This window comes from Bos indicus, chromosome 13 (genome assembly GCF_029378745.1).
Source record: "Bos indicus isolate NIAB-ARS_2022 breed Sahiwal x Tharparkar chromosome 13, NIAB-ARS_B.indTharparkar_mat_pri_1.0, whole genome shotgun sequence".
Taxonomy (NCBI): Eukaryota; Metazoa; Chordata; class Mammalia; order Artiodactyla; family Bovidae; genus Bos; species Bos indicus.
In genome coordinates, this window is record NC_091772.1 from 73,630,835 (window position 1) to 73,655,110 (window position 24,276).

Genomic DNA, 24,276 nt, shown 5'->3' on the forward strand with positions numbered 1-24,276 from the left:
AATGCTGGAGAGGGTGTGGCGAAAAGGGAACCCTCTTACACTGTTGGTGGGAATGCAAACTAGTACAGCCACTATGGAGAACAGTGTGGAGATTCCTTAAAAAACTGAAAATAGAACTGCCTTATGACCCAGCAATCCCACTACTGGGCATACACACCGAGGAAACCAGAATTGAGAGAGACACGTGTACCTGTATTCATCACAGCACTGTTTATAATAGCCAGGACATGGAAGCAACCTAGATGTCCATCAGCAGATGAATGGATAAGAAAGCTGTGGTACATATACACAATGGGGTATTCAGTTCAGTTCAGTTCAGTCACTCAGTCGTGTCCGACTCTTTGCGACCCCATGAATTGCAGCACACCAGGCCTCCCTGTCCATCACCAACTCCCAGAGTTCACTCAGACCCACGTCCATCGAGTCAGTGATGCCATCCAGCCATCTCATCCTCTCTCGTCCCCTTCTCCTCCTGCCCCCAATCCCTCCCAGCATCAGAGTCTTTTCCAATGAGTCAACTCTCCGCATGAGGTGGCCAAAGTACTGGAGTTTCAGCTTTAGCATCATTTCCTCCAAAGAAATCCCAGGGCTGATCTCCTTCAGAATGGACTGGTTGGATCTCCTCAGCCATTAAAAAGAATACATTTGAATCAGTTCTAATGAGGTGGATGAAACTGGAGCCTATTATACAGAGTGAAGTAAGCCAGAAAGAAAAACACCAATACAGTACACTAATGCATATATATGGAATTTAGAAAGATGGTAACGATAACCCTGTATGCGAGACAGCAAAAGAGACACAGATGTATAGAACAGTCTTTTGGACTCTGTAGGAGAGGGAGAGGATGGGATGATTTGGGAGAATGGGATTGAAACATGTATAATATCATATGTGAAACGAATCGCCAGTCCAGGTTCAATGCATGATACAGGAACCTTGGGGCTGGTGCACTGGGATGACCCAGAGGGATGGTATGGGGAGGGAGGTGGGAGGGGGGTTCAAGATGGGGAACACGTGTACACCGTGGCGGATTCATGTTGATGTATGGCAAAACCAATACAATATTGTAAAGTAATTAGCCTCCAATTAAAATAAATAAATTTACATTAAAAAAATAAAGTTTCATTTTATACTGGAAAAAAATAAAATAAAACTACCATCCAGGTGCAGCCAAAATAAATAAATAAAATAGGACTTCCCTGGTGGTGCAGTTGTTAAGAATCCTCCTGCCGGTGTAGAGGATACAGATTTGATTCCTGGTCTGGGAGGATTCCACGTGCTGCAGAGCAACTGAGCCCATGTACTGCAACTACTGAGTCCACGCTCCAGAGCGTGTGAGATGCAGCTACCGGAGCCCCTGGCCCAGTGCCTGTGCTCCGCATTAAGAGAAGCCAGCGCAATGAGAAGCCCATGTACCACAATGAAGAGTAGCCCCAGCTCGCTGCAACCAGGGAAAGGCCTGACAGCAATGAAGACCCAGTGCAACCAAAAATTTTTAAAATAATAATAAATAAAATAAAACTACCATCTGACTACTTTGGGTTCCTCATGTCTCTAAAACAACAGGTAAAGAAGAGGGTTATGGTGTTGGCTGGAGTGGTTAATCATGACTATCAGGGAAAATTGGACTACTGCTCCATATTGAAGGTGTGGAAGCATATGTCTGGAATACAGGAGATCCCATAGAGACTTGGTAATATTATATATTTCACTCTGCAATTAAGTCATTGATTTATGAAAACAAAGGGCTACAGAAGGACAGTGGAAGAAAGTAACTGTAAATACCAGCTCCAACGATGTGAACAGTTACAGATGTGAGGCCTGTAATAGTCTTGACATTTCCTCATTTTGCTATGAACCCATGTGTGCGTATTTTCTATATTTTCTTTTTTTTTTTTGTCTCTTTTTACCTTATCATGTAACATAAGATGACTTGATGGTAGTATTTATGTATTGTTAATTTTAACATCAGAGTGTTTAAGTTACTGGATATGAAGGAGGAAAGTAAATATCACTCAAGGGCTTTACTTCCTCTTCTGCGAATGGAGTTAATGTGTTTTGGGTTCTATACAGGATAATTGTACCCTGTCTGGCAGGATTATGACCCTGTCATTATTTTACTTGAAGATTAAGTATGGTTTAAGGAGATCTGTATGGATGCTCAGTCGACTTGTAATGGTTAATTTTATGTGTCGACTTGACTGGCCATGAATGCACAGGTTAAGTATTATTTCTAGGTGTGTCTGTGGGGTTGTATCCAGATGAGACTGGCATTTGCATCTGTGCACTCAGTAAAGTGAATTGCTCTCCTCAGTGTGTGTGGGGCCTCATCCAAACTTTTGAGGGCCCAGTAGGACAAAAGGTGAAGGGAGGAGGAATTTATACCTTTTTCCTGCCTCTCTGCATGAGATGGGAGAAGGCAATGGCACCCCACTCCAGTACTCGTGCCTGGAAAATCCCATGGATGGAGGAGCCTGGTGGGCTGCAGTCCATGGGGTCCCTAGGAGTCGGACACGACTGAGTGACTTCACTTCCACTTTTCACTTTCATGCGCTGGAGAAGGAAATGCATGGGGAGCATGGACAGGGGAGCCTGGTGGGCTGCCGTCTATGGGGTCGCACAGAGTCGGACACGACTGAGGTGACTTAGCAGCAGCAGCAGCTGCATGAGATGGGACATCTCACTTCTTTGTCTCCTGCCCTTGGAGTAAAATTTACACCATCAGCTCTTAGGTCTTCAGACCTAAACTGCATTATACCACTGATTTTCTTGGGTCTTCATTTTACAGATGGCAGATTATGGGACTTAGCCTCCAAAACTGCATGAGCTAACTTGTCATAACAATAAATAAATACACACACACATATTGCTATGAAAAAAAAAATATATATATATCTCCTACTGGTCCTACCTGTTCTATTTCTCTTAGGGTAGAACCCTAATGTTGTTTAGCTGTGCAGTCATGTCCAACTCTTTTGTGACCCCGTGAACTGTAACCTTCCAGGTTCTTTTCTCCAGGTGGATTCTTTACCACTGAGCCACCTGGGAAGCTAGAAGCCTAATACTCTATGTTAAAAATTACTATTAAACTCCGTGAAAGTTGTCAGTGTGAACTTAAAAACAAAAATTGGTACTGATGAATCTACTTGCAGGACAGCAATGGAGACACAGGCATAAAACAACAGACTTGTGGACACATCGAGGGAAAGAGAAGGAGGGAGGATTTGAGAAAGTAACGTTGAAATCTATACATTCAGTTCAATTCAGTCGCTCAGTCGTGTCCAACTCTTTGCGACCCCATGAACTGCAGCATGCCAGGCCTCCCTGTCCATCACCAACTCCCGGAGTCCACCCAAACCCATGTCCATTGAGTCGGTGATGCCATCCAACCATCTCATCCTCTGTTGTCCCCTTCTCCTCCTGCCCTCAATCTTTCCCAGCATCAGGGTCTTTTCCAGTGAGTTGGTTCTTTGCATCAGGTGGCCAAAGTATTGGAGTTTCAGCTTCAACATCAGTCCTTCCAGTGAACACCCAGGACTGATCTCGTTTAGAATGGACCGGTTGGATCTCCTTGCAGTCCAAGGGACTCTCAAGAGTCTTCTCCAACACCACAGTTCAAAAGCATCAGTTCTTCAGCCCTCAGCTTTCTTCACAGTCCAACTCTCGAATCCATACATGACTACTGGAAAAACCATAGTCTTGACTAGACAAGCCTTTGTTGACAAAGTAATGTCTCTGCTTTTTAATATGCTGTCTAGGTTGTTCAAAACTTTCCTTCCAAGGAGTAAGTGTCTTTTACTTTCATGGCTGCAGTGTCTTTTAATTTCACCACCTGCAGTGATTTTGGAGCCCCCCAAAATAAAGTCAGTCACTGTTTCCACTGTTTCCCCATCTATTTGCCATGAAGTGATGGGACGGAATGCCTATACATTACGAACTATGCCTATACATAACTAATATGTACATATTACTAGCTATGCCTATACATAACTAACCTGTACATTACTGTGTGTAAAATAGATAGCCAGTGGGAATTTGCTGTATGAGGCAGGGAACTCAAACATGGTGGTCTGTGACAACCTAGAGGGGTGGGATGTGGTGGGAGGTGGGAGGGAAGTTCACAAGGGAGGGGTAATAATATTTTGGTATGTGGTATGACTATCCTCCATTCTTGTACTTTTTAAAAATGTTCTTGGCTCTTCTGCAACCTTTATACTAATATATGAACTGTAGGATAACTTTGCCAAGTTGTTTTTAAAGATCGTATTGGGGTTTTTATTGCAGTTTTATTGAATTTGTAAATGCATTTTTAAAGAGTTGCAATCTTTACCTGATTGAGTCTTTCCAAACACAAACATTAATTCTCCATTTATTCAGTTCTTATTTTAGATCTTCAAATAAAATTCTTTTTTTTTTTCTTTTAATCCATGATGTTCTGACATAATTTGTAGATTTGTTCCTAGGATTATTGTAGAGTTTGCTTCTTGGGATTATTTATGTCTACTTTTATTATTTCTGACTGCTTTTGGGTAATGTGGAGAAATGCCATAGAATTTTGTATAAACTTTATACCCCACAATTCCAATGAAATTAAACTTCATCCATTATATTGAAAGTCTTAAATTGTTATGTAGGAAATGATACTGTCTGCCAATAATAACAATAAGCTTCTCTCATCCTTACACATTTTATTCCTTTATCTCATTGCATATTTTTGTATATCTCATACACTGTTGAAAAATAGTGGTGACTCATTCTATTTACGACTTTAATGACAATACCTCTGAAAATTCAACTTAATGTAGGTTTTGCTACAAAGTTTTGTTTTTTTCCTTTTTTTGAATTAATTTCTATCCTTTCATTTCCTTTTTTTTCTTTTTTTTTAATATTTTGACTGTGCCATGCAGCATGTGGGATCTTAGTTACTCGACCAGGGATTGAGCCTATGCCCCTTGCACTGGAAGCTCAGAGTCTTAACCACTGGACCGCCAAGGGGAATCCCCATTTCCATTCCTAATTTTATTGAAGAATTCACATTTCAGTTTTAGGAGAGCTGTTTAAAACTTACTGAATTTTGTTGAGCGTTTTGTTTAAGCTGTTTCCATCTTTGTTCAGAGCAGACAAAATTGGCACATAATTATTTTTTCTTCTACAGGTCAGAGTATTTGGTTGTAGTATCAAATTTTTACTAACCTCAGCAAATTTGTCATTTATAACTACATAACAAATTGTCCCAAAACAGCATCTTAAAACCATTAACATCATCTCACAGTCTGAGAATTAAGGTTTATTGAAATCCTCATGTGTCTTCTTGAAAGCAATTGATAGAAGTCATGAATATATGCTGACATGGTTGAAATAAAGAAATCTTCATAGATAGCCAAGGAAAGTATGTGTAACCCTTGCCTAAAAGGTCATATAATTAAGGTACATCCATCCATTTTGTAAACCATAAATAATTAGTCTGTTTTTTAAACTATAAAAATCACATTTCTCAGATCATATTATCAAAAGAACAAGAAAGTCTGAATTCTTTTCATTCGTATTTTGATCAAGGATTATACAGTGGATTTTTGGAAGGCTTTATTTAGACTTTGTGTGAACTTATTATATGTTAAGTAATAAAACTGACTGGTTATGTGTAAGTGATGAAGTGTTATCCCACCACCAACATTAACATAAACCAGCATTGTCATCTCCCACCTTGTTTAATGTTGCGGATAACTGATGATAACAATAAAGCATTTGGTAACAGAAAAAAAACATCCAGGAACAGCTTGGCCGGATGGTTCTGATCTGGGGTCTCTCACAGGTTATAATCAAGATGTTTGCTGGGACAAGACTAGACGGAGACTGAAAAATCCACTTCCAAGTCGCCCACGTGGTGGTGGACCTTGGTTCCGCAGAGGCTGTTGACCAGAGACATTAGTTCTACTGGGGCCACTCCACAGATGGCTGAATGTCCTCATGGCGTGCCAGCTGAGTTTTTGCCTGAGTAGATGACTGAGGAGAGCACAGCCTCCCAAAATGGAAACTAATCTCTTTTAATGATCTAATCTCATAAGGACAAAATGATCTATCACTCTGCAATGGTTTATTGGTCACACAGACCAACTGTGCAAAAATGTGGGAGGGGACCACATTAGGGTGTGAATACTAAGAGGTGAGGATCATTGGAAGTCAACTTGGAGGGTGGCTAAAATGAATAAAATGAAATATATGAAATTAACATGAAATGAATGACTCATAGAATATGAACTCAGTGGCTCTTCTCCTTTCCCCTCATCTCTGAAATGGTGAATTTAATACATGCAATTGTTGCTCTTAGCATATTGGTTCAAATAGTATGGACTATTTTCTTCGACCTGTGACATTTTTCAGGAGAGGATTGAATTACAATTTCGTCTTTTTAAAAAAATCATTATCTAATTAAGTTCTCTGTTTACTTTAGAATCCATAGAGCACAGAAAAATATGGAGCAAATTTCCCTACTTGGCCCTAGCTCTAGGAATTCCAGCTCTTATTACTTTCCGCTCCACTGAGTTGAAAACAGTATCACCCTCCTGTGTTTCTGGCCAAGAACATATCCTCCACGTGACCTACCGTGACAATATTCCTAATATTGGGAAAGGCAGTCTCAAGCATACATCCCCCACTGCAGAAGGGGTCTTCGGCCTGAAATATGATACTTGCTTACCAAGAGATAGAGAGTCCAACACAGCCTGTGCCAGACTTACTCCATGTGTAGAAATATCTTCCCGTTTCAACCTCAACACATGCTCCTTCATTTTATGTGAGTGTGTGTGCCCTTGGGCACCTGGTCAACCCCACAGCTGTATCTGTCCTCAGCAAGGAAAGAACGGAGTGGAGTCCCTTTACCATTACATGAGAGGAGTGCATGTAGGTAAATTGCCCAGCGTCAGCTGCCAGGAAAGACTCCCTGGCCATGAGAGATCAAAGCCCACTGTGGATGTGTCTTATGGGGTTGAAGCACTGTTTCACCCAATGCTTGATTATGTTTTTGCTTTCCTTGGAGATTCTGATACCAATATATTGGGTTGGCAAAAAAATTTGGGTTTTGTCTTGCAGGATGTTATGGAAAGACACGAACAAAATGTTTTGGTCAACCCAATACAATGGACAGACAGAAGTGTTTGGAGTCCTCCCACAGGACTGATAATCACTTCATGTCGTTCTGCTCAACACTTACTTTAAGACAGAAGAAGCCGTGTCTTGGGAGAGAGAAGAAATGAAAGGGGCTCAAGATCACCGCAGAAGGCAAGTATCCACCATTTTTTGAGAGCCTGCAGTGGCCCCGTAACATTGCTATTCATTTTGCATTGCACATATCAATGCTCCATACACTGATTTTTATCACCACTTTGTAAGTTAAGAGATTAAGATGTTAGAGATAAAGTTGTTTGTCCCAAATCACAGAGCTGAGTCTTTTCAGAACTATGATGTGAACTATGATGTGAACTATGATGTGAGGGAAGCCTCTTATCCAGATATTTCCTCATCACTACCCACCCACCTCATCCTCCCCAATGTATCACAGAAGCAGTATGTACAGAGAGAAACATGCTCATTTATTTATTGATAAGTCAACAGACATTTGTTGGCTTCTTCTGCAAAGAAGATATTGGTGTTAGAACCAAGTCTTCGCCAAGGAGTGATCCAAGACTGGGCGTAGAAATGGAACTCCCACACCACACAGAGTAGGAATCCAGAGACTCTCCCAAATGGCAGGAATCAGGCTGGGAGAGAAAATGAGATCAGGGCTTCAATATTGGAAGCACCCGAGTCATCTTCACATTCTCTCCCCCCGCCCAAGAAATCCCTTGAGATAGAGAAAATAGCAAGGTGCTGATAGAGTTGAAGGAGTCTTGGTATCAGGAGGCTGAGTACAAGCCTCTATTTTACTAGAAAACTCTATAAATCAGAGCCTTGAGCTGGATTATCCTCAAAATCCACTGGTCCCTTGGGCTTTGACCCTAAACAACATCCTGGAAATAACCTTAATAACACATACTGAACAGTACTTTTGACAATGCACTTTCAAGTTAATTATATCCATTTTACATATAAGGAAGCTGAGACTGAGAGTTACTTGCCCAGGACCCTTACTCAGAAGGGCTGGGATAGAATCAAAGCCATGAGCCATCCTATGGAAATTCTTGCCCTGAAGCCTGGGAGAGAGGGCTCTTGAAGACCACAGAGTCTGGCAGAAACTCTGCTTGGGGTTGGGATCAGGAGTCCCCTGTTCATATGCTGGGAACTTCAGAGGGCTGAGACAGAGAGAGTTGGAGGGAGGGAGGTCAGCCTGCCCCAGCCCCTCCTTACCTTTCACAGGGGAAAGGCAGACTTTCCCACACACAGCATTGCAGCACTTTAATGTACCTACGCACTGGTCGTCTGTCTCACAGTGATTGAGGGGTTTAAGCATCAGACATCGGCCATGGACCAATGGACACGTCCCAGGCTTCTTCTTAACTGGAGAGAGTAGAGTCATGGGTTAGAAGGCTTAGGCCTTCCACATCACCGCCCCCTACTTCTGGGCCCCAGCCCCTGCCCTAGCCTGAGCAGAGAAAATCCCGTGTCCATGACCTCCACCTCCTTCCCGAGGCCAGGAAGTACCCCCTGAACATAGGATCTGTTTCTCCTCTGACATCAAACCCTCAGTCAACACAGGAGGCCAGTTGTCCAGTGCTGAGTGGTGGGGTGGCTGCCCACTGCCTGGCTATCTGAATGACCAGATGACTATTACCTGCAAAACTGACCTTTTAGCAGACTGGCTGCTTTACCAGCCAAGTGGGTAACTTCCTGTCTGGGGCTGGATGATTTCCTGACAAACTTGGCTCAACACTTCTTGGCGAAGAGGTGGCCAGGCAGGACCCACCCCCGTCTCCCCAAGGCTGTGTCCTTCGTTCCACTCCTCCCCACCAGCTCTTCCACCTTCTCACCTGGGTTTGTGACGTTGACAGGGTCCAGACATTCAGTTCCGCAAGTGTCGAGGCAACATTTCTTCTTGTGTGGACACTGCCAGTCACTTCTGCACTTGGGTTTCTCATCTCCAAGGCACTGGGTAGTTTTTCTAGGAGGGCAGGCCCCAGCTTTCAAAGCTTTTGAAGAGAAGTTCAAGAATTTGGAGGGGGCTGGGTGTTGAGTAGGCCATCACAGCTCCTGGACAAAGCACCGCTCTCCAGCAGTGACCCTCGCCCAGCTGACTGTCCACAAAGTCCGAAGGGAAGTCCCCGTCTGGACAAGCTTGATGAAATCACACACATGGTCAGGAGAGAGGCATAGGGCTCCCAGCCAAGGTTTCTGGCCTCAGACAAAAGCAAAGGCTACACACAGGGAGTAAGCAAGGCTGAGGGTAATGGAGATGGAAGGAACTAAACAGAGATAAATGGAACTGACAGGGCAGGAGGAGAGCTAGAGCCTGAGGCAGGAAAACAGATTAATGGAAAGAATCAGCAAGAGTCAGACTGATGCCTGGAGAACCAGAGACTAGGAAACAAGGCAGGGAGAGAGAGGAACAAGAACAGCAATGGACTGAGACCTGGGCTGACAGATGGCAGAGTAAAAGAAGAGTTTTCAGATGCTCAGAAGCCCTCACAGAGACCCTGGAGCCCAGGTGGACATGAACACACTCCCAGGGACATCTCCTGAAGCTAAGCTCAGAGTTCACAGTCTAGAGAAGGGTACATTCCCACACCACCTCTGACATTGCAGCCAAGATGGTACCAAGGTATCTCCAACTCACCATTTTCAGCACCTTCCACAGCCCAAAGTGCCAGGCTTCCCAGGGCAAGAAGCATGAAGGGGAAGAGGCCACTGAGCTTCATGGTGAGGGCAGGGGTGATGCTGATGGCCAGACCTCCCAATTTATACCTTCACTAGTGGGTGTGGCCTCACCAGCATTTCTTTGGCCCCTCCCAGCTTCCATGGCATAAACAGGAAGGCAGAGACCAGGAAGCTTGATACTAGAGAGACAGTGGCTCATTCCTGTCCCGGGCAAGATGGCAAGGCCACTGAAATAACTGCCAGGGAAAAAATAGAGGAGAGGCGGGCCTGGGAGATGTCGGCAGGCTTATGAGGAAACTATCTCAGGTGTCCATCTGAACCCTGAACATTGTGGGGGCCCCACGTCCCTTAGCCTTGTTAGTGGAGATGGGGTTAAAATAAAAGGTCAACTGCAAAGATGCTATTTAGTCCTGGATTCTTAGGTAAGATGTTGGGAAATGCACTGCTAGTTCTCCCACTCTTGGACTCCCAGGGAATTGTGAAACTCTCTACTGATTGCTCAGTGCAATTTCTTTCTCAAATTTCAGATAACATTGAGTCAAGCTGGGATCTGGGAACTGGGACCCGTTTCTAAGTGCTTGCACCTGGACTAACGGCTCCTAGAGCAACAGAATACAACGTATCTATAAGGGACTAAAAATAACTACCCACATGCGCAGTTGGGGCAAATTATGAACAATAAGATACAAAAAGCCCAAAAACCCAACTGCCACTTCTGAGATGTGAAATGGAGCAATAACAGGGTACTACACATGCACTCTGCACACAGCACCGCCAAGGAGGTGGGCAGACCACTCAAGCCACCCCTCCAGCCCCCTGGACTCATCCCCAACCTCACTCCACACAAAGGACCGGCTCACCAGCCCCCCAAGCAAGTGAGCAAGAAAAACTGTTACTTGTTTTCGCTCTCTGGTGTCCCAATAAAGACTTGCCTGAATTAAGAAATCTTATCAGACCTCTTCTGGATTTCCATCGATTAAAAGATTCCAAGAAGCCAGGTGGGTCACAACAAATTCTTCAGCGAACAGATATTGATCTCTGCGCCCCTCCCCCCGCCCCAGTATTTATACCCTTATGTCTCCAGTGCCTATTCCATGTCTGGACATGGAAGGTGCTCATAAATAGTTGTCACGTAAAAGATACAGAAGAGCTCTGCCTTCAACAAAGCTCTTTGGAGCTCAGTTTTCCTGACTGAAATGGGACAATTCTAACAAATCAGGCTTCTCACAGAGTTGTGAGGTTATGGGTGCAGAAGGACTCTGAAAAGAATAAATGAATTGTTTCCCTTATGATTGAACAGAAGTGAATCTGAGCTAAAGGGGCAGAGCAGCTCACCAGTCACTATAATCAACATTTAGTTATAGTGTGTAATTTGAGATGTTAGAGGAATGCTTCCTACCCCTACAAATTTCATGCCATAACAAAAAATGGGCTTTTCTCTAGTTGCAGCAAGCGCGTGCTACTGTCTGTGGTGGATGGGCTTCTCTTGCAGTGACTTTTCTTGTTGTGGAGCACCAGCTCTGGGGTGCACGGCCTTCAGTGGCTGAGGTACGTGGGCTCAGGAGTTTCGGCTGCTGGGCTCTAGAGCACAGGCTCAGTAGCTCTGGTGCATGGGCTTAATTGCTCCATTGCATGTGGGATTTTCCCAGATCAGGGAAAATCCCTGATCATTGACATCATCGAACCCATCAGACATCAGATATCATTGAACCCATGTCTCCTGCATTGGTAGGTAGATTCTTTAGCACTGAGCCATCAGGGAAGTCCTGAATAGATGACTTCTAATTATCAAAGGAGTGATCATTCTCTCTAGAACCCAAGCCAAATTTGTCTCACTGCAAAATCCAAACTCTCGCCCCATTATCATGCAACTTCTTGATGCTTGGAAGTTCCAATTCACTCTTCAAAGTAGAGGTTTATGGAAATTCAAATAGACACAAGAGTCTTGCATTGCCAAGCTCCACATGAACTAATTTGTAAAATATCCTCCAACTAGACAGGCAGTTGATTCCTGTATGCAGAAGTCACTCAATGATTTAAATTTGGGGGGACTTCCCTGGTGGTCCAGTGGTTAAGAATCCATCTTCCAATGCAGGGGATGAAGACCCAGTGCAGTTTAAAGAAAAATGGTGGGAAAAGAAAAAAAGAAAATAAAAATGCCCCAGAGAGCTACTATGTGGGGGCTTTCACTCCTAGCTGGCACACTCAGGAGGGCAAGTGAGAGACAGAATGTCTGACTTCCATCAGTGGGTAATACCACAGTCGGGTCAAACAGCCTGGCTTAGGTTCAGGACTCTGGTTCTCACTTATACCACCCTGGGGACGATTTGATTCTTCTTACTCCGGGGTAAGAATGACAGAATTGGCCAGACTTCCCACTCTCTGTTTCTTCCTATTTTCCTCAATGTCACACTCAAGAGAGTATCTGCCGTTTTCTAAATATTTGCCTCATAAAGTGTGAAAGAGAGGAACTTCCCTGGTGGTCCAGGGGTTAAGAAAATGAGCTGCTACTGCGATGGGCGAGGGTTCGATTCCTTATGAATTACGACTCATAAGCTGCACAGCATGGCCAAAAAGAAAGAGTGAAAGAGGAAATGCTCCAGCTAGAGTTCTCTATCTGTGATTGATTATAAAAAGCCAACTCCGTTCTCGTCAGAAGAGTTCTGTGATCGATTAGCAACGCCTGCATGGACATTATATAAGGATTACGGCATTGTCTGATTATTTCTGTCCTTTATATGTGTGGTTCTAAGTTTTTAAATTATACACTGTTGGGAATTCCCTGGTGGTTTGGTGGTTAGGACTCCGTGCTCTTGCTGCAGGGACTGAGGGTTTGATTACAGCTTGCGGAAATAAGATTCTGGAAACCATACAGAATGGCATATGTGTGTATATATATATATCATGGACTGTTAAGATTAAAAGGGATTCAAAGGTCAGGTCAGCAAGCTGTAGCCTAGAGACTAAATCCAGACAACTGTTTATTTTTCTAAATGACTTTTTGTTGGAACACAGACACACATTCATCTATGTATTGTCTGAGGATACTTTCTCACTACAGTGGGAGGGTTGTATAGTTGTGGCAGAGACTCAAATTCGTCTTTAGACAAAGCTAATATTTACTCTCAGTCCTTCACAGAATATGTTTGCTGCCTCCTGATCCAGACCCAACCTCCCACTGGGAGCAGGAGACTGAGGCCCTCAAGAGAAGGTACAAACCTGGAGTTGCATAATGAGTGAATTACACGACACCAGATTGAGCGTTTCTAAAACTGGTTACTCCCATACTGATCCCCAGAACCTATTTGGTAATGAGAATGGGTGGACACTCATCCTTCCAAGCCTGACCTCAACCCAAGATTGATTCACTGAGCCTACCTCTCACACCCTCTATAGTCTTCTATAAATACTATAGACTCATTCATTCATTCAGTTCATTCACACAAAAATCATTTAATGAATTCTTACTGCGTGCCAGGCTCTCAGCTGCAATCAAGAAGATACACACAGTCGATACCATGTGGTTGCTAAGAACTTAAACTTCACATTATAAATCAATTATACTTCAATAAAATAAATATTTAAAAGTATAAATCAACTATACTTCAATAGAATAAATAAATTAAAAAATTATAGATCAACTATACTTCAATAAAATATAAATTTTTTAAAAAAGAACCTTGGGACTTCCTTGGTAGCCTAGTGGTAAAGACGCCACTCTTCCACTGCAGGGGGCACAGGTTCAAGCCCTGGTTGGGGAACTAAGATCTGACATGCCACAGATCAAAAAAAATTAAGTTAAAAAAAAAGAACCTAAGCTTAAGGTCTGAGATATCTAGTTTGGAAGAAAATCATTGACCCTCTCTGAGGCTGTTTCCTCAGCTCTAAGATGGGAGTGTTGGTTTCTCCTGTCGTGTGATTGTGGTAAGGAATATTTGACAAGCACTCAGCACAGAGTCCAGTCCACTCAGCGTGGTGGACATTTTTCCTATGACGTTCAGGTACACTGGATGTGAGGTCCTTGGGTCCTTCGGTCTTGGGTCCTTCTTGCTCAGCCCCATTAAATGCCTGACTGAGCCTTTGAAACACAGTTGTTCTTGGGCATGTGTGCAGGTGGGGGGTGCCCTCTATCTATGTAAACAATTTGCTTTTTAAATATATTACAAAATTCACAGGCCCGTGTGAGGTATCATGGTTTATCCACGAAGGTTTGAAATAATTGTAGAGAGGGAATTCCTTGGTGGCCCAGTGGTTAAGACTCCATGCTTCCAATGCAAGAGGTGTAGGCTTGATCCCTGGTCAGGGAACTAAGATCCCACAAGCCATACAGTATGGCTTAAATAAATAAATAAAAATACTTAACAAAACAAAACAGAGGTTTCTTGAAGGAGAAGGATGAAATTTAGAAACATAAGCCTGAAATTTAGAAACTCTGCCTGACGTTCCAACCTGCTGTCCTGCAGAATTCGGGTGCAAGAATGCAACATTCTTACCCAAATTTTCAGCCTGTCCTATGAATTTCATACTTACCAAAAGCTAGGAATGCAAGAGCCAATATTAAAAACAAAGATACTGTCTTTTGTTTTCTCTCACTCTTTAATCCTCTTGCTGTTTATCCATCTATCTATGTATCTATCATCTAGGTATCATGTATGTATATGTGTATGAAAGTGAGTGTCAGTCGCTCAGTTGTGTCAGACCCTGCGACCCCATGGACTGTAGCCCCCCAGGCTCCTCTGTCCATGAAATTCTCCAGGCAAGAATACGGAAATGGGTAGCCATTTCCTTTTCCAGGGGATCTTCCTGATCCAGGGATAGAACTCAGGTCTCCTGTATTGCAGGCGAACTCTTTACTGCCTGAGCCACCATATAAATATAGATACCCGGTGGCTCAGATGGTAAAGAATCTACCTGCTATGTGGGAGACCTGGGTTTGATCCCTGAGTTTGGAAGATCGCCCGCAGGAGGGCATGACAACCCACCCCAGTATTCTTGCCTGGAGAATCCCCATGGACAGAGGAGCCTGGCACGCTACAGTCCAAGGGGTCCCAAAGAGTCGGGCACGACTGAGCGACTAAGCACATCTCAGCGCATAGGCATAGATACAGATATATAGATATATAGGTATCATATAGAAAGGTTCTCTTTCTCTCGAGAACCTTAATCAATATACCTTTCCATCCTCTGCAGTTCCCAATACTATTTATTTACTTATTGCCCATGAGGCTGTATCATCCACTACGCCAGCCCTCAATACGAGTGTCCAGTGACTGTCTCAAAGGTTGTTCCTTTTTGATCACAAATGCAGCTAGCAGGAAGGTGGTCTGGCAGCTGGTGGCTACTGTCCATGCTGAATAGTGGGATGGGACCCAGAGCACTCATGGGACTCTGCACTCTCCCTGTTGAGTATCCCCATGCCTATGGGAAGCAAAGTCAAATGACAAGTTAAAAATATCAAGGTAATTCCCTGGTGGTCCAGTGGTTAGGATTCCGTGCTTTCCCTGCTGGGACCCAGGGTTCAAACCCTGATCGGAGAACTACTATCTTGTGGAGCGCATAGTGTGGCCAAAAAAAAAAAAAAAACCCAAACCTTGACAGATTGCAAAAGAAGGGGAAGAAGTTTGCTTGGGTTTTTGTTTTTTAGTATCTTTAACAGCACTTTTTTCCTGACTTTTTTTTTTTTTTGCCACATGGCACGTGGGATCTTAGTTCCTTGACCAGGGATCGAATATCACCCCTCAGTACTGGAAGCTCAGAGTCTTAACTCCTGAACCACCAGGGAAGTCTTACTTTTTTCCTGGTTTTGAAGAGAGGCCCCCACACTTCCACTTTGCCTGGAGCCCTCTAACACTGCGTGTCCTTGGTCAGGACACTGCAGCTCTGTGAGCCTCAGCCTCCCCAGCTGTATAATGAGAAGGTTGAACTAGGAGGTGAAGGACTTGTCTAGAATTAATGTTGCCATGACCCTACATCCAGGCACAGACTGAGGACACAGGTGGTGGGCTCTCCTGTTCTCGGAGGCACCCTTGGCCATGCTCACAGGCTGGCCTCTTAAGACCTAGGGTAGGAAGAGGGGCCAGGAGGGACCAGTGGCTATTCCTTCTTAAGACTGTGAGACTCACGGCCATGCCTGTCTGACTGTCTCTCCCTTTCTCTCTCAAACACCATCTGCCCTGCCATTCACTGGTGTTGGGGGAGAGGAGAGCAGCGGGTCTCTGACATCCTTTATGTTAGATGCTCTTCTCTGTCCCTCAGTTTACCTACCTCTTTGCCAATTGATTTGTTTGTCTCCACACTACACTATGTCTTCCCTGGTGGCTCAGCTGGTAAAGAATCTCCCTGCAATTTGGGAGTCCTGGGTTCAATCCCTGGGTTGGGAAGATCCCCTGAAGAAGGGAATGGCTACTCACTCCAGTATTCTTGCCTGGAGAATTCCATGGATAGAGCCTGGCAGGCTATAGTCCTTGGGGTCACAAAGAATCGGACATGACTGAGCGACTAACACACACTACACTATGGTTTCTTTGAGAGAGAAAAACGTGTCATTAAAAGATCACAGACTTTGGAATTACATGGACCTGGTTTCAAATCCTGACTCTCCCACTTAATAAATGTCCCTTTGCATAATTATAGTTAATCAGGACTGAGCATTTGCTATGTTCCAGGCTCAGTGCTGAGCCCATTGCATGATTTATCACTTTTAAACATCATGACAATATGTGAAGTAGGTGTAACAATCATCCAATTTTCTAAATAGGCTCAGAGTCCGCCTTGAATACAAGGTACAGAAAGAGGGAGTACTCTGGGCGCAGCTGATCGGGCAATGCCTGACCCGATGCTGCTTGCCCAGATCTGAAAGCACCCAAGTGGCACCCTGAGTCCAAAGCTGGGGTCAGAGGCGAGAACCCCTGTGAGGATCACCTCTATAGCTTGTGCAATTCGTGTGCCCAATGTACAGACGGTAAATGAGCCCCAGAGAGAAATATCAATTAGCAGGAGCTTTGTTTGATGCCATCTTTTAAAAAGCATAGGGAAATCCCTGGCAGTCCAGTGGTTAGTACTCAGTGCTTTTTAAAGCTGTGGCCCAGGTTCAATTCAGAACTAAAGTGCTAAGACCCTGCAATCCATGAATGTGGCCAAAAAAAAAAAAAAAGGAAATAATATATATATTTTAATTTTGATGGAGTCAGTTTTACCCATCTCTCCCTCTATGGATTGTACTGTTTATGTCATATTCTCCTTACACAATCCCTTCCATTTTCTTTAAATCTTTTTATGAATTTTATCTTCCACATTTAAGTTATTAATTCATTTGGAATTTATTTTTCATGGAAAGTTTGAAGTAGGGATCTTGTTTCCGTTTTTTCCTAATATGGAATGCATATCATTGATCCCCTATTAATTTATAAACTACATCTATTTTGTCCCAAGTTTTCATATATAGATGTATTTCTGGGCTCTAGTTTTACTCAATTTGTCTATTATCAAATCTGTCTTCCTTAATGCTCTTTTAAAAATATATATATATATATTTTTTGGCTGTGCCAGGTCTTACTTGCGGCATGCAGCATCTTTGATCTTCCTTGAGGGATGTAGGTTCTTTTTAGTTGTAGCACATGTGATCTAGTTCCCAGACCAGAGACCCAACCCAGGCCCCTGCATTGGGAGTGCCGAGTTTTAGCCACTGGGCCACCAGGAAAGTCCCTGGTGCTCTGTTAATGAACATCTGTGTTTTAAAAATCTTGGTGCTTTGCCTTTTGCTACCACACCGCCGCCATCATGGGTCGCATGCACACTCCGGGGAAGGGCCTGTCCCAGTCGGTTCTGCCGTTCCCACCTGGCTGAAGCTCACTTCTGACAACGTGAAGGAGCAGATCTACAAACTGGCCAAGAAGGGCCTGACTCCCTCACAGATCGGTGTGATCCTGAGAGACTCTCATGGTGTTGCACAAGTACGTTTTGTGACAGGCAACAAAATCTTGAGAATTCTTAAGTCCAAAGGACTTGCTCCTGATCTCCCTGAGGATCTCTATCATTTAATTAAGAAAGCTGTCGCTGTTCAGAAGCATCTTGAGAGGAACAGAAAGGATAAAGATGCTAAATTCAGTCTGATTCTGATTGAGAGCCGTATTCACCGGTTGGCTCGATACTACAAGACCAAACGAGTCCTACCCCCTAATTGGAAATACGAGTCATCCACAGCCTCTGCCCTGGTTGCATAAATTTGTGTATTGTACTAAAGCAATAACATCATTGTTTAACAGAAAAAAAAAATCTTGGTGCTTTGTTTCCCACAGAAACACAAGCGTTTTCTGTTTTACTTACTCAGAATTGTTTTGGCTATTATTGCCTTTTTACTCTACCACATACATTTTAGGGTCAATTTCTCAAGATCTTTAAAAAATTGCATCACAGCTATATATTACTGAGAGGAGCCAAAATATTTACCATGTTATGTCTTCATATATATAATGAGCATCACTCTATTCAAGTCCTCTTCAAATCAATAAAGATTGTTTTTCATAAAACTCTTGCAAATTTTTCCTTGATTTATTTTTAGTAATAAATTTCATGACTACTGTGAATAGGATTTTCCTTCTTTTTAATTTATTTGATAGTTTTTGGTATGTAAGCATGCAATTAGTCTTTTGTATATTGACTTTCGTCATTGCAAACTCAGTATGTTTTCTCATGAATTTTAATAGTTTACCCATGACTCTCTAGGATTTCATCTGAAGACATTCATATCATCTGTAAGCACTGATCATTCTATCTTTTCCTTTCCCACTCCTGTACCGTTTTATTTTTATGTTCAATTCTACTGCATTGGCCTACAGTCAGTAGTTTGATATTGAATCAGAGTAGTGGTTGACGGAAAGTGAGTGAAAGTGGCTTAGTCGTGTTTTACTCTGGCAACTCCAGGCCAGAATACTGGAGTGGGCAGCCTTTCCTTTCTCCAGAAGATCTTCCCAACCCAGGGATTGAACCCAGGTCCAGATAGATAGAGGGAACCGGGGTTCGATCCCTGGGTTGGGAAGGTTCTCTGAGAAGGGAATGGCAATCCACTCCAGTATTCTTGCCTGGAGAATTCCATGGACAGAGAAGCCTGGTGGTCTACAGTTCGTGAGGTTGCAAAGAGTCGGACACAACTGAGGGACTAACACACACAGTGATAGAGGGAATCCCGGCCTTTTACCGTCTTTAAGGGTGCTGCTTTTAGAGTTTCATCATTGAGTAAAATACTTGCTGGAAGTATTTGTAAATAATCTTTATCAGGTGAAGAATGTTCACTTTGGTTGCTAGTATACTGTGTGTTTTTTTTTTATCATTAATGATCATAGAAAAATATGGAATAATTTTTATGAATCAATTTAAAGATTCATTTGGACTTTTTTCTGTAAACTTTTAATTTATTCAATCACATTGATAATTTCCTGCTCTTGAACTGACCTTAAACTCCTGGGATGTACCCTAATTATTTACAGTTTTAGCATACTGAGAAATTCTATACCCTAGCATGTATTATACTTGTCACTTTGAAATAATGTCAGGTGTATAGAAAAAAATTGGAAGAATAATACAAAGAGCTGTCATTTTCCTTTCACCCAGATCCACTAAATGTTCACCTTTTGCCACATTTATCATTCTCTTTCTTCCATGTGTGAGAGAGATAATACTTTATTCTGACCATTGAGAGTACGTTGTACACATCACGCTCCTTTATACACGAGTACTTCATTTATATCTCCTATAAATAGCTTGATTACATTTTTAGAGCAGCCTTAATGGAACATTTAAATATTGGGGTACATACTCTTCTGCTATAAATTTTACTTTGCTGTTACTTCATTTCTATAATTATAGTTAGATGTGATGTTTTTGATTTCATATGTGTAGCAAAATTATATTAGATATTAATTTCATTTCAGATTAGTAAAGGGGTTATAACAAAAGATTTGTTACCAAAAAAAAAACCAAACCAGACACCAGAATCTATAGGATTGAAAACCACTTACCCATATAATCTCCACAGGGCCTCTGACGGTAATGCAAGTTTGGACTTGACTTTAGGCAACAGTACATCCATTTCCAGCCCACCTGAGATCCAGCAAACTGGAGAATCCCAGAGACCGTTTCAGAGATGGCGAGCAGAGGCCAGAGTGGAATCTACGGATCGACTCCCTCAACATCCGTTTCACCCTCATTCCTGTATCTCTCTATTGCCTCGAGGCCAGAAGGTTAAAAGGTATATTTCTTTTTTTTTTTTAAGATTTTTTTGATGTGGACCATTTTAAAACTTTTTATTGAATCTGTTACAATGTTGCTTCTGCTTTTCCCTGTTTTTGGTTTTTTGTCCACTTGGCATGTGGGATCTTAATTCCCCAACAAGGGATCAAACCCACAGCCCCTGAATTAGAAGGTGAAGTCAACCACTGGACCACCAAGGAAGTCCCAAAAGTTACATTTCTGAGCCCAACCCTCCACCCCCAAAGCTGGGGTTCTGGGTGTGATTTGAGTTTCACAATCCGATGCACTCTCTAAAGTTTCCAACCAGACCTTCGGAGGGAAGCAAGACACAGGGCACAGATCATGGCAGAACTGCAGCCAAGGCAACGTGACTTGAGGGAGAAAATTCATCCAGAAACTCAGTTTATAGCCTCCTTCTCCAGACTGTCAAGGGCTTCCCCGGCGGCTCAGATGGCTAAGAGTCTGCTCGCAATGCGGGAGATGTGGGTTCGATCCCTGGGTGAGGAAGATCCCCTGGAGAAGGAAATGGGTACCCATTCCAGTATTCTTGCCTGGTGAATTCCATAAACAGAGGACCCTGGTGGGCTACAGTCCACGGGGTTGCAAAGAGCTGGGCGTGACTGAGTGACTAACATTTACATCTTCACTTTTCTTTAACTATCTTTAACTATTCTTTAACACTTATCAGTGGGAGCAGAGTGGAGAGGGGACCCTGAGGTTAGGACATTCCTGGTCTCCTCCTATCTTACCATATATCAAGGCACCATATTGGCTTAATTTGAAATGTTGCAGCACAGTTTCCTTGTGCAAAATTGTTAAAGTGATGGAAGAAAGTGTTGAAGTTGGAAATGCCAGGTAGATGTTCCCCCTAAGGGGTGAATGGGCAGGTGATCTCTTATCCATGGCCCAGGGTGCCAGAGGTTGTGTTCACAGTGGGTTTTGCATGAGTTCAGCCTCCTCTGATCGTCTGCAACGGGGTTATATGGGAAATGCACACCATTGCAATTGTGTGGGAGTCTGAGCATCTCATACTGGCTTCCGGATACATCTAAGCTTTCATCAGAACAGGGAAGCACAGGCCATAGGTCATCTTCATCATTATGCTTCTCCCCAGCTACTCCTGAAGGTGCAGTTGAGCCCGAGGATTGCCTTCAGGCATGAGCAATCCAGCTGTTGGCCAGTATTGGACTTCCCCTGTCAATACAGCCTGTAACTTAGCTTCTGGTCTGTTGCTGTTGTTCAGTCGCTCAGTTGTGTCTGACTCTTTGCGACCCCATGGACTGCAGCACGCCAGGCTTTCCTGTCCATCATCTCCCAGAGCCTGCTCAAAGTCACGTCCATTGAGTCGGGATGCCATCCAGTCGTCTCGTCCTCTGTCATCCCCTTCTCCTCCTGCCTTCAATCTTTCCCAGCATCTTAGGGTCTTTTCTAACATTTCCAGTAAATGCGGTGCACTTGTAACCTTCTGGAAGGCAGCTGAATTGCCAGTGAAAGGGCTCCCCAGCTCTCTTCCCAACCCTTCACCAATCCCTCTTTCCTCCAAGACCTCTGCCTTTGGGCAGCTGGTACTAGGTCAAGGGATAGCCTCCCACTTTCACCCCAAACTTTCTCCCCGTTACTGATAGAGTGGAAAGAGCACCCAACATAGACACGCTCCTGGAATGGTTTTGGGAATATCTCTTCTCATCTCTGGCCTCAGTTGCCTTATTTGTGAAATGGAACTGGTGATACCAGCCTCAGAGTGTTGCCACAGGAATTACATGGGGTTGTATAGGATAAAGAACCCATCATCATCCCTGGAACACATGACGGTCTCTGTACAGATGTGTGACCTTGGCTGTCTGAAATCCCACCATGAATGGCATTCCCTTTGGGTCAACCTTGCTCCCTTCCTTCCGACTCCTTTTGAAGTGCAGGTGGCTCTGGGAGGGGGACATACAACGCACTGGTCCCTCAAAGCATCAGAGGCTGTGCAGGTATTTCCTCCCTCACAGAACTGAGGTGACACAGTCCAACACTGGGCATGAGGGGTCCTGGCTGGCTGCCCAAACACACCCACCTTCCCAAAATCATCTGCCATTTCCTCCCTAGCCCACTGAGCTGTTTCTCTGTTATCCTCGATGTTTGGCCAGTCCTCCCTGGATCAAGGTGGCTCCGTGGTAAAGAATCCGCCAGCCAATGCAAGACACTTAAGAGATAGGGGTTCAATCCCTGGGCTGGGAAGCACTTCTGGAGAAAGAAATGGCAACCCACTCCACTATTCTTGCCTAGAGAACCCCATGGACAGAGGAGCCTGGTGGGTTACAGTCCATGGAGTCACAAAGAGTCAAACACAGCTGAGCGACTGAGCGCGCATGCATGCACGTCCTTGATCAAGCAGGTGGAGGATCACACCTGCCACAGTGTGGGACTGTGGATAAGGCCACTCTCTACCCAAACTATGTGCCTATAGGTGTGGGGACAGTCGGAGATGAGGTTATAAGGACTGGAAAATAGGTTCTAAGAAGCATGCTATTGTGTCTGTCTATGGAATGTAAAATAGCTGTAAATTGCCCAGATAACATCCACTAAAGGGTGCTGAAATGAAACATGAGACATACATAGAGTGGAACACTATGCAGCCCTTACAAAGAATGGACCAAGGCATGGACAAAGGTCTTGGATGCAAGCAACAGACACACCAAGTCTGGATCACTAAGCAGGGAGGGCTTTATTGGAAGGATTTGGGGAAGACCTTTTCACAACGCTAGTGGGGGCACTATTTGCACTGTGTTCCCTGTATATGCCTCCCTCCCACCAAGACTTTTGAAATTGTACAAGTTGGAGGCCTTGCCAGGATATCAGGTAGTTCACTGAAATGAAAATCAGAAATCAGGCTCCTCTGTCCCTGGAATTCTCCAGGCAAGGATACCGGAGAGGGTTGCCATTTCTTTCTCCAGGGGATCTTCCTGACCCGGGTATCCAACCCTCGTCTCCTGCATTGGCAGGCAGGTTCTTTTCCACTGAGCCACCTGGGAAGTCCAAGGGCTCTGGGACCCAATTCAGAATCAGAGCTCCAGGCACCATCTAGTGGCCACTGCAGAGATTGCATGAGAAATACAGGCGAGAAGGAAAAAACAACCCACAGAAGGCTGTCCTCGCCAGCGTCAAGGAGGGGGCTGAGGCTTTGCCTCATTGCCACCTCCATCCTTGACGTCTCCGTTCCAATCAGGACACACAGCCCCGCCGCCCAGGTTACTCCCTGGCTCAGCTGCGGTTCTCTCACTGTGATCTCGGGCAGACAGACAACTCTGCCCTCTAGGCCCGGATTCAGTTCAGTTCATCGCTCAGTCGTGTCCGACTCTATGCGACCCCATGGGCTGTATAGTAGGCCAGGCTTCCCTGTCCATCACCAACTCCCGGAGTTTACTCAAACTCATGTCTATCGCGTCGGTGATGCCATCCAACCATCTCATCCTCTGTTGTCCCCTTCTCCTCCCACCTTCAATCTTTCCCAGCATCAGGGTCTTTTCCAGTGAGTCATTTCTTCTCATCAGGTGGCCCAAGTACTGGAATTTCAGCTTCAGCATCAGTCCTTCCAATGAACACTCGGGACTGATTTCCTTTAGGATGGACTGGTTGGATCTCCTTGCAGTCCAAGGGACTCTCAAGAGTCTTCTCCAACACCACAGTTCAAAAGCATCAATTCTTTGGTGCTTAGCTTTCTTTATAGTCCAGCTCTCACATGCATACATGACTACTGGAAAAACCACAGCTTTGACTAACTTACCTTTATTGGTAATGTCTCTGCTTTTTAATATGCTTCTAGGTTGGTCATAGCTTTTCTTCCAAGGAGCAAGCGTCTTTTAATTTCATGGCTGCAGTCACCATCTGCAGTGATTTTGGAGTCCAAAAAAATAAAGTCTCACTTTTTCCACTGTTTCCCCACCTATTTGTTGAGAAGTGATGGGACCAGATGCCATGACTTAGTTTTCTGCATGTTGAGCTTTAAGCCAACTTTTTCACTCTCCTCTTTCACTTTCCTCAAGAGGCTCTTTAGTTCCTTTTTGCTTTCTGCCATAAGGGTGGTGTCATTTGTGTATCTGAGGTTATTGATATTTCTCCCGGCAATCTTGATTGCAGCTTGTGCTTCATCCAGCCTGGCATTTCACATGATGTATTCTGCATGTAACTTAAATAAGCAGGGTGACAATATACAACCTTGACATACTCCTTTCCTG

General features: G+C 43.9%; 1 protein-coding gene and 1 pseudogene across 1 annotated transcript; one reads left to right on the plus strand and one right to left on the minus strand.

Annotated features, from left to right (window-relative positions):
- Positions 1–7,569: 7,569 nt before the first annotated feature.
- SLPI (secretory leukocyte peptidase inhibitor) lies at positions 7,570–9,901 on the minus strand. Its single transcript, XM_019972804.2, has 4 exons — positions 9,768–9,901; positions 8,965–9,123; positions 8,345–8,494; positions 7,570–7,758 (listed from the first exon to the last, which is right to left on the minus strand). Exons 1-4 carry the CDS (start codon positions 9,847–9,849, stop codon positions 7,754–7,756), a joined length of 396 nt encoding a protein of 131 aa, XP_019828363.2. The 5' UTR covers positions 9,850–9,901; the 3' UTR covers positions 7,570–7,753.
- A 7,686-nt stretch (positions 9,902–17,587) lies between these two features.
- Positions 17,588–18,082, plus strand: LOC109567764 (small ribosomal subunit protein uS15-like; annotated as a pseudogene).
- Positions 18,083–24,276: the final 6,194 nt, after the last annotated feature.